At 30.6% G+C, this 11960-nt stretch overlaps 1 protein-coding gene across 1 annotated transcript; it reads left to right on the forward strand.

The window, feature by feature from the left end:
- The first annotated feature begins 3671 nt into the window (after positions 1-3671).
- On the forward strand, positions 3672-5078 carry LOC137248049 (uncharacterized). Its single transcript, XM_067778930.1, has 2 exons — positions 3672-4808; positions 4874-5078. Exon 1 carries the CDS (start codon positions 3672-3674, stop codon positions 4785-4787), a length of 1116 nt encoding a protein of 371 aa, XP_067635031.1. The 3' UTR covers positions 4788-4808; positions 4874-5078.
- The last annotated feature ends 6882 nt before the right edge of the window (positions 5079-11960 follow it).

Here is an 11960-nt window from a genome sequence, read left to right on the forward strand (position 1 = left end):
AGTATACGAAGGCAGCTGGTGGCAAAGTCCCTGCGCAGCAGCTTAGTCGTTAGCTTGACGTTTGGAGATTGGCACACAAGAAGTAAATAGTCCGAGGTGTTAAGATTTTGTAATGGCCACCTTTGTTGTTCTTAACGCCGCCAGCGCATACTAATACATACTAAAAACACACCATATATAGATAGCTCAGATGTCATCTACTAACAATGAATCGTTGGTATCAGTTGAAAAAGTCGACTTAATCCGTACGTTATCTGAAGATGAAGCTGTAGCAGCAGGAGCCGCTGCGGTTGCAGCAACGAATATTGAGGATTTTGGCACATCAGTAGGTTCAATGAACGTCAACAAGCTCGTAACACAAGTAGAGATAAACACAATCGGACTGAACAAAACAAAAAAGAAAAAGAGACGACGATGAAGACGACGAGCACACCAATGATACCAACGATGAGCAAAATAATGCCGGGGAGTAGTTGGTTGAGGGTGGGGCAAGCGCCAAAAGACATAGCACACATGCTCGTGGCAAAACAGTTGCTCGCTATACCGATTCCGATGGTAACGATGAAGCTGATAATGAAGCTGCGCGCAGCCATGGCGTCGCAAATATTGAGAGTGACCCTTTTAATTGGCTCAATGGGCACTCACAATATAATCAAGCAAGCTATTGCAATCAGCAACAAAACCAGCAACATCTTCTGTTATTAGAAGGAAACACAATGACGCACAACAGTAGCAACAATTACATTACCCCCTCACCACCCAATACACCATCACTGGCACTAGCGCTGAGTAATGGACTTGACGGTAACAAAACTGGTCAGCATCAATGTACAATGAGTAGTGACGGCAGTCAAAGTGGTACGGGGAATGTCAGTAGCACTAGTAGAAGCGCGAGTAGCGTTAGCGTTAGTGGGTATAATCTTAGCGCACGCGGTACACCAAAATATGGCAGTCAAAGAAACATCAAGCAAATTTAAATCGACATACGTTGTCATCATCATTGACGCCACCACCCGTAGCGACTACAGTGGCATCGCGTAATTTGAAACAAACGAAACGAAATCAGCTGGTGGCGTCACATATCCCAAATATCCAGCAGAAAGTTTTGTTGTAACTATATTGGATTCACCTAGCTCTCGGCACGTACACTCACTGGTGTACCAGATCAAGTTAATTTGTTGCTTGACGTTTTGCCAGACAAACGTAAAGTTTTGCGTGCACAAGTTTTGAGATCCCCCACCCAATTAGCAGATCCGCAATGCGTACATGCTTGGCAAACAAAAAAAAGAAAAAAAAAAAGCGATGCACGAACGCAAAGATACGCGTGAACAGTATTTATATCTAAATATTTCACTTAAATTATGCGATCGTCCTTTGACTTGTCATGTTCTGCTACATGAACAACAGGAATCAGTGCAGGATTTATGTCTTACATGCGTTTGTTTGGATGACTATGCAACTGCAAGTCAAGCTATGCCAACTATAGCAGCGCTTATGGCCTACGCTGAGGGTGACAAAGAGACTACGGCTGTCATAATGGAAATCGTAAATTTCCACATGGAAGGTTCAATATTTGCATGGTTGGTGATAACGAAAGTGAGCGCGATCTACAAAATTTATGTTGCGGCGTTAAAATTGCTAGTGTCATTCCTCAATTTGTTGATAACTGAGGATATAGAATACCCACCGGGTAATGTCGAAATGAGGTGCGATGCTTTGAGTGCACTTGGTTCACATTTTCAATGGCGTAAATTTGCAATCGCCCTTACAGAAGCACTAACAGACATTGCAGTAAAGGATGTCGACTCTGCAACCGTCAACATCAGCACAAACAGCTCTGAGTGGTACTTTTAGAGTTGGGTGTGTAACAGAAACGCGAATTGAGGAGGCAGGAGCTGAATAGCCAATTCACAAATGGGTAATCCAGTACTAATGTGCCTACTCTTTATACTACACAAATTGAATGCTATTATGGATGTTGGTCCTAAACCAGATCAACCACTACCGTTGCTGCAGCTACTACACTCAACCCACAAATAAAACGTATATAACACCAAAAACACGTTGTTGGGTTATCGGTATTGATGGTTGGCGTTCGCTTCAACGAATTCCACAATTAAAATGGTGTCTCATAGCAAAGGGTACACCCATCTATAATGAAACTTAACTTGCCTCTGAATTATCAGATACACTTACAAGATGTACGAGTTTCTCTTTCCGTGTCGCACACAAAACGGCGCTGCCGTGCTTCCTCCTGGCCCAAAATTCTTACGCAAGCTATCTGAATTTGCTTACTTACCACTTATTATACAAGTTTGTCTAACGCACGATCCTAGGTCGTTGGAGCGCGTTGCTATGTCACTATGCCAAATTATGGAAGACAATCCGGAAATGCCGAAAGTTTATTTTACAGGCGTGTTTTGTTTATGCTCACGCACACGGGCAGCAATATACTGCCTGAAATTGACATATATCAAACAGGGATTTCGCCGTGATGAGACATCTCAATCCGGTATTATGCATCGCCGGATTTTAGGTCAATTATTACCAGAGGCAATGCTATGCTTCTGTAAATCATAGACTACAATGGAGATGCAACCGCAATGCCAAGGAATGGAAATATTCCTTATAAGAATGGGTTTGTGCCAATTCTTTGCAATATTTGCCATTCTTTCACGAAATTATAGCGTATACATTGCAAGCCAGTGAAATTGTAAACGGTTTATTTAGTTGCAATAGAATATTGGTGCTCTTATCTCCGGGGGCACGCAATTTAAGACGCAGTACAATAGCCATTTTTATATGGCAACATCAATGATTGCGCAAATCCGACAATAGGTACCATATAGCGATTTCTGAAAAATAATAAGAAAAATTAATTGATAAAAACCAGATTACGCATTTTAGACGTTTTCTCACCACCGCGTGTTTTATCTCAATGATTTTTTTTCATTCAGGAAATGGAAGAGCGACATCTGCTAGTCAAAATCTCTACACTCCATTTCTGACTGTCAATGCACTGTGTTACCGACATTATGCCTTACGCGTTGCTACACACAACACATGTCGCGTATTACATATCTCGATCATCATTCATTTGGTCGAGATTTAAAATACTTAATTCCACGAATCTCAACATTATCGACAACACACGTCAAAAATAATGTTGAATGGTGGAAGTGATACTCTGTAATACCTTTTCAGCCAGGTTTCTAACCGTTCCGTGTGGTGGCAGGCCACTTGTTGTGAAAACAAAGTTCACCACAATTCAAAAATAACTTGTTAGGACTACTTCGGCGACATCTACCGACATAAAATAAATTATAAAATGTACTAAAGGCGCTAAAGCAACAGCCACATCGCTTGGATGCGTGCTAAATCCAGTCTTTCTTCCTTTCTTTGCGCGCATAAGTATTGACTTATGGCCTTTAATTTTTTATTTCAATTGAATTTTATTTCAATAAAATGTTTTTTTTTGGATAATATATGAGAGATAATATTTTTTTGGCTTACGCCACCCAAACAACATTCCGCCAACCTCAATTTGGGCATGATCAATGATATCAACATTCTTTCAGATCATGACCCGCTACGAAACTCTATTGGCCAAGTCAGAGGGGGGCGTCAAGCGCTTCGACGTCGCCTGCCAGCTCTGCGGTAGAAACCATAGTATGAGGCTCTGCGCTGAGTACAGAAGCAAGTCGCCCGAAGAAAGGTTACGGGCTGTCCTACTACATAAATACTGCCCCAATTGTTTGTCGCCGTTTCATCGCGTTAACAACTGCAAAAGTAAATATCGATGCAAAAGGTGTAACGAGAAGCACCATACTACGCTTCACCTCGAGGACCAACGTCCTGCACGCGCAGAAACCATTGTCGTCGGCGACGACAGCCAATCGGACGACGAGTTGTCGATCCACTTATCGGGACCAACTAAGTCTTGGGCCCAACAAGTCGAGGAGGCAGAGTTGGAAGAAGAAATGGCTAGAGCCGAACAAAACCCCTCAACCAGCAATCTTGGGATGCGTAGTTTTCGGCCGCTGCTACAGCATGAACGGAAGGCGGAAAAGTTCAAGAAAGAACGACAAGAACAAGACAATTGGCGGCAGCAGGACACCGAACTCCATACCACATCATCGAAGGGAAACGCTGCCCATGGTCGGCCCAGAGCAGCTAAACGCGTAACGAGGCAAAATCGAAACAAAACCGCGCCATATCAAAGTCACGCGAGCAAAGTCGACAGTAGACGAGCGCTATTACAAGCCGTACCAGCCGGCTTCCGAACGGGACGCCTATCCCAGACAACGACCCCATCACCCATCATGCGACCATTTGTGCCCATCGCACCGACTGCCGTCGTACGGATCGAATCGCGGGGCCACTTGCATTTGGTTCGAGCTATAATCGATCCCTGCGCCACAAGTACAATTGTCGATGCAGAGCTGGTGCGCGACCTACAGTTAGAGCGTCAAGGATCAGGGCAATGCACAATAATCCTGCGCGGGAAATTCGGGTCATCCACACACTTGACCACTCAAGCCAGCATTGTTGCAAGCCACTATCGGTTGAGTCCGCCATCAAATGTAGATCCAAAGATTGCCGCTCCATTCCAATTCATGCGGCTGGCCGACCCACAGTTCTACCGCTCATCGCCAATTCGGCTTACACTCGGCGCAGATATATACGCCGAAATGATGGTGAGCGGAACGCCAGCAACAACAGTTGGCGGTCTCCTGACCCAACCGACCGTATTCGGGTTGGTAGTCTCAGGAGCCTGCCAAAAATAGGAGTTTTTTTCCTAATAATAAGTAATTACAGCACGGAATTTAAAACCACGTACGTATATCTAATAACTTCTTTTCTCTTTCCACAGGAGAGCGAAACGTGAGGTCAACCATCTGGCGTGCAGTGCTTGCAGTCCGCATCTGCACTGCCTTCTTTCGTTACAGCGCCTTACTGGACGTGCGATCACGTGGCATCCCTTTTTTTAATTTTTTCTTTGTTGCTTACGGCAAGGGGGCCGGTATGTTTAGGCCACAGGCCTAAATATATCTCCCCTCCCTCGTAACATAATTTCCTTAGTTATTTTCCTCCGTTTACTGCCACCTACACATGCTTGTACTAATACACACAGGCATGTGTGAGTGGTTGTACGTTTGTGTCTTAGATTTTTACCGCTGTGAGCCCGCGGTACAGCAACTTTGTTGCAGGGAAACCCAACGAAGGAGCTGTATCGTGGGTTCATCGGCTCATGTGGAAAAGAGTCTCGTCCTCTTTTAATCCAGCAGCCAGCAAAGGAACACGTAATCGCCCGTTCACGTAAGTTCAACTTTTCAAAATTATTATCATATATACATATATCATTTTCCACAACATTTGTTAAACCTTTTCTTAACACTTGTTGTATTCATATAAATAAAAGCACTTTGTGAATTCTTTTTATTAATACGAAATCCTTTTGGTGTTTTTATTTTCTTCCTTTTTTCGCCTTAACCTAATCTTTAACAAATACGTGGGTGCGCGCCGTTGCCACCACGCATTTGTTCATTAACTTTAACTTTAACTTTAACTTTAACTTTTACTTCAACTTTACTTTAACTTTAACTTTAACCTTAACCTTAACGTTAATTTTAATTTTAGCTTTAACTTTAACTTTACCTTTAACTTTAACTTTAACTTTAACTTTAACTTTAACTTTAACTTTAACTTTAACTTTAACTTTAACCTTAACCTTAACTTTAACTTTAACTTGAACTTGAACTTTAACTTTAACTTTAACTTTAACTTTAACTTTAACTTTAACTTTAACTTTAACTTTAACTTTAACTTTAACTTTAACTTTAACTTTAACTTTAACTTTGACTTTAACTTTAACTTTCATTTTAACTTTAACTTTAATTTTAAATTTAAATTTAACTTTAACTTTAACTTCAAATTTAACTTTAACTTTAATTTAACTTTAACTTTGACTTTAACTTTAACTTTAACTTTAACTATAACTTTAACTTTAACTTTCACTTTAACTTTAACTTTGACTTTAACTTTAACTTTCATTTTAACTTTAACTTTAACTTTAACTTTATCTTTAACTTTAACTTTAATTTTAACTTTAACTTTAAATTTAACTTTTACTTTTACTTCAACTTTACTTTAACTTTAACTTTAACCTTAACCTTAACTTTAACTTTAACTATAGCTTTAACTTTAACTTTACCTTTAACTTTAACTTTAATTTTAACCTTAACCTTAACTTTAACTTTAACTTGAACTTTTACTTTTACTTTAACTTTAACTTTCATTTTAACTTTAACTTTAACTTTAATTTTAAATTTAAATTTAACTTTAACTTTAACTTTAACTTTAACTTTAACTTTAACTTTAACTTTAACTTCAACTTTATCTTTAACTTTAATTTAACTTTAACTTTAACCTTAACTTTAACTTTAATTTTAAATTTAAATTTAACTTTAACTTTAATTTTACTTTTAACTTTAACTTTAAATTTAACTTTAACTTTAACCTTAACCTTAACTTTAACTTTAACTTGAACTTGAACTTTAACTTTAACTTTAACTTTAACTTTAACTTTAACTTTAACTTTAACTTTAACTTTAATTTTAACTTTAACTTTAACTTTAACTTTAACTTTGACTTTAACTTTAACTTTCATTTTAACTTTAACTTTAATTTTAAATTTAAATTTAACTTTAACTTTAACTTTAACTTCAAATTTAACTTTAACTTTAACTTTAACTTTAACTTCAACTTTAACTTTAACTATAACTTTAACTTTAACTTTCACTTTAACTTTAACTTTGACTTTAACTTTAACTTTCATTTTAACTTTAAATTTAACTTTAACTTTATCTTTAACTTTAACTTTAACTTTAATTTTAACTTTAACTTTAAATTTAACTTTTACTTTTACTTCAACTTTACTTTAACTTTAACTTTAACCTTAACCTTAACTTTAACTTTAACTATAGCTTTAACTTTAACTTTACCTTTAACTTTAACTTTAATTTTAACCTTAACCTTAACTTTAACTTTAACTTGAACTTTTACTTTTACTTTAACTTTAACTTTCATTTTAACTTTAACTTTAATTTTAAATTTAAATTTAACTTTAACTTTAACTTTAACTTTAACTTTAACTTCAACTTTATCTTTAACTTTAATTTAACTTTAACTTTAACCTTAACTTTAACTTTAATTTTAAATTTAAATTTAACTTTAACTTTAATTTTACTTTTAACTTTAACTTTAAATTTAACTTTAACTTTAACTTTAACCTTAACTTTAAATTTAACATTAATTTTAAATTTAACTTTAACTTTAACTTTAATTTTAACTTTAACTTTAACTTTAACTTTAACTTTAACTTTAACTTTAACTTTAACTTTAACTTTAACTTTAACTTTAACTTTAACTTTAACTTTAACTTTAACTTTAACTTTAACTTTAACTTTGCCTTTAACTTTAACCTTAACTTTAACTTTAACTTTAATATTCACTTTAACTTTAACTTAACTTTGACTTTAACTTTAACTTTAACTTTAACTTTAAATTTAACTTTAATTTAACTTTAACTTTTACTTTTATTTTAACTTTAACTTTGACTTTAACTTTAACCTTAACTTTGCCTTTAACTTTAACCTTAACTTTAACTTTAACTTTAACTTTAATATTCACTTTAACTTTAACTTAACTTTGACTTTAACTTTAACTTTGACTTTAATTTTAACTTTAACTTTAACTTTAACTTTAACTTTGCCTTTAACTTTAACCTTAACTTTAACTTTAACTTTAATATTCACTTTAACTTTAACTTAACTTTGACTTTAACTTTAACTTTAACTTTAACCTTAACTTTAACTTTAACTTTAACTTTAAATTTAACTTTAACTTTAACTTTAACTTTAAATTTAACTTTAATTTTAACTTTAACTTTAACTTTAACTTTGCCTTTAACTTTAACCTTAACTTTAACTTTAACTTTAACTTTAATATTCACTTTAACTTTAACTTAACTTTGACTTTAACTTTAACTTTAACTTTAACTTTAACTTTAACTTTGACTTTAACTTTAACCTTAACTTTAACTTTAACTTTAACTTTAATATTCACTTTAACTTTAACTTAACTTTGACTTTAACTTTAACTTTAACTTTAACTTTAACTTTAACTTTAACTTTAACTTTAACTTTAAATTTAACTTTAATTTAACTTTAACTTTTATTTTAACTTTAACTTTAACTTTGACTTTAACTTTAACCTTAACTTTAACTTTAACATTAATTTTAAATTTAAATTTAACTTTAACATTAACTTTAACTTTAACTTTAACTTTAACGTTAACTTTAACTTTAACCTCTATTTTAACTTTAACTTTAACTTCAACTTTAATTTTAACTTTAACTTTGACTTTAACTTTAACTTCAAATTTAACTTTAACTTTAACTTTAACCTTAACCTTAACTTTAACTTTAACTTTAACTTTAACACTTTAACACTTTAACTTTAACTTTGACTTTAACCTTAACTTTAACTTTAACCTTAACTTTAACTTTGACTTTAACTTTAACTTTAACCTTAACTTTAACGTTAACTTTAACTTTAACTTTAACGTTAACTTTAACTTCAACTTTAATTTAACATTAACTTTAACCTTAACTTTAACTTTAAATTTAGCCTTAACTTTAACTTTAACTTTAACTTTAATTTTAAATTTAAATTTAACTTTAACTTTAATTTTACTTTAACTTTAATTTTAACTTTAATTTTAACTTTACTTTAACTTTAACTTTAAATTTAACTTTAACTTTAACTTTTACCTTAACTTTGACTTTAACTTTAACTTTAATTTAACTTTAATTTAACTTTAACTTTAACCTTAACTTTAACTTTAACTTTAATTTTAACTTTAACTTTAACTTTAATTTTATATTTAACTTTAACTTTAACTTTAACTTTAACATTCACTTTAACTTTAACTTTTACCTTAACTTTGACTTTAACTTTAACCTTAACTTTAACTTTAATTTTAAATTTAAAGTTAACTTTAACTTTAACTTTAACATTCACTTTAACTTTAACTTTTACCTTAACTTTGACTTTAACTTTAACTTTAATTTAACTTTAATTTAACATTAACTTTAACCTTAACTTTAACTTTAATTTTAAATTTAAATTTAACTTTAATTTTAAATTTAAATTTAATTTTAACTTTAACTTTAACTTTGACTTTAACTTTAACTTTAACTTCAATTTTAACTTTAACTTTAACTTCAACTTCAACTTTAACTTTAACTTTAACTTTAACTTTAACTTTAACTTTAACTTTAACTTTAACTTTAACTTTTACTTTAATTTTAACTTTAACTTTAACTTTAACTTTGACTTTAACTTTAACTTTAACTTTCATTTTAACTTTAACTTTAACTTTAACATTCACTTTAACTTTAACTTTAACTTTAACTTTAACTTTAACCTTAACTTTAACTTTAATTTTAACTTTAACTTTAACTTTAACTTTAACCTTAGCTTTAACTTTAACTTTAACTTTGACTTTAACTTTAACTTTAACTTTGACTTTAACTTTAACTTTAACTTTGACTTTAACTTACTTTAACTTTAACTTTAACTTTGACTTTAACTTACTTTAACTTTAACTTTGACTTTAACTTTAACTTTAACTTTAACTTTAACTTTAACTTTAACTTTAACTTCAACTTTAACTTTAACTTTAACCTTAACTTTAACTTTAACTTTAGCTTTAACTTTAACTTTGACTTTAACTTTAACTTTAACTTTGACTTTAACTTTAACTTTAACTTTGACTTCAACTTACTTTAACTTTAACTTTGACTTTAACTTTAACTTTAACTTTAACTTTAACTTCAACTTTAGCTTTAACTTTAACTTTAACTTTAACTTTAACTTTAACTTTAACTTCAACTTCAACTTTAACTTTAACTTTAACTTTAACTTTAACTTTAACTTTAACTTCAACTTTAACTTTAACTTTAATTTTAAATTTAAATTTAACTTTAACTTTAACTTTGACTTTAACTTTAACCTTAACTTTAGCTTTCACTTTAACTTTAACTTTAACTTTAACCTTAACCTTTACTTTAACTTTAACTTGAACTTTAACTTTAACTTTAACTTTAACTTTAACTTTAACTTTAACTTTAACTTTAACTTTAATTTTAACTTTAACTTTAACTTTAACTTTAACTTTAACTTTAACTTTAACTTTAACTTCAACTTTAACTTTAACTTTAATTTTAAATTTAAATTTAACTTTAACTTTAACTTTAACTTTAACTTTAACTTTAACTTTAACTTTAACTTTAACCTTAACTTTAACTTTAACTTTAACTTTAACACTTTAACACTTTAACTTTGACTTTAACCTTAATTTTAACTTTAAGCCTTAACTTTAACTTTAACTTTAACTTTAGCTTTAACTTTAACTTTAACTTTAACTTTAACTTTAACTTTAACTTTAACTTTGACTTTAACTTTGACTTTAACTTTAACCTTAACTTTAACTTTAACTTTAAATTTAACTTTGACTTTAACTTTAACCTTAACTTTAACTTTAACTTTAACTTTAACTTTAACTTTAACTTTGACTTTAACTTTGACTTTAACTTTAACTTTAACCTTAACTTTAACTTTAACTTTAAGTTTAACTTTGACTTTAACTTTAACCTTAACTTTAACTTTAACTTTAACTTTCACTTTAACTTTGACTTTAACTTTGACTTTAATTTTAACTTTAACTTTAACTTTAACTTTAACTTTAACTTCAACTTTAACTTTAACTTTAACTGTAACTTTAACTTTAACTTTAACTTTAACTTTACCTTTAACTTTAACTTTAACTTTAACTTTAACTTTAACTTTAACTTTAACTTTAACTTTAACTTCAATTTCAACTTTAACTTTAACTTTAACTATAACTTTCATTTTAACTTTAACTATAACTTTTACTTTAACTTTAATTTTAAATTTAACTTTTACTTTTACTTCAACTTTACTTTAACTTTAACCTTAACTTTAACTTTAACTTTAACTTTAACTTTAGCTTTAACTTTAACTTTAACTTTAACTTTAACTTTAACTTTAACTTTAACTTTACCTTTAACTTTAACTTTAACTTTAACCTTAACCTTAACTTTAACTTTAACTTGAACTTTAACTTTAACTTTAACTTTTACTTTAACTTTAACTTTGACTTTAACTTTAACTTTAACTTTCATTTTAACTTTAATTTGAACTTTAGCTTTAATTTTAACTTTAACTTTAACTTTGACTTTGACTTTAACTTTAACTTTAACTTCAAATTTAACTTTAACTTTAACTTTAACCTTAACTTTAACTTTAACTTTAACTTTAACACTTTAACACTTTAACTTTAACTTTGACTTTAACCTTAACTTTAACTTTGGGCTGTATACGACGCATGTTAAATATATCTGACAAAATTTACCACAAGGAGATTACGGACGAAATAAAATATTTATTAAAACAAAATGACTTCCCAGACAATATTATAAACTCCCTAATTAAAAGATCAAAATACAATATTCAGCATCAAATTCAAGACAAACCCAAACTATTCAAATCGGTAACTTACGTACCCCATTTATCTGAACGCTTAATGATGTCAGATTGCTTCGACAAAGAGAAAATAAAAATATCTCACAAGCCTACAAGTACCCTTAAAAACATATTTAACAGAACTAAGTCAAAAATACCGGAAATGGACAAAAGTAATGTCATTTATAAAATCCCATGTAATGGAAACCAGAAAGAGCTGTGCAACAAGGTATACGTTTGTACAACCAAATCAAAATTAAAAACGCGATTGGCACAGCACAAATCAGACACCAAGCAACGCCAAAATTCTTTTACACATAAAACTGCGCTAATGGCACACTGTGCATCGA

The sequence above is a fragment of the Eurosta solidaginis genome, chromosome 4 (genome assembly GCF_040869045.1).
Source record: "Eurosta solidaginis isolate ZX-2024a chromosome 4, ASM4086904v1, whole genome shotgun sequence".
Taxonomy (NCBI): domain Eukaryota; kingdom Metazoa; phylum Arthropoda; class Insecta; order Diptera; family Tephritidae; genus Eurosta; species Eurosta solidaginis.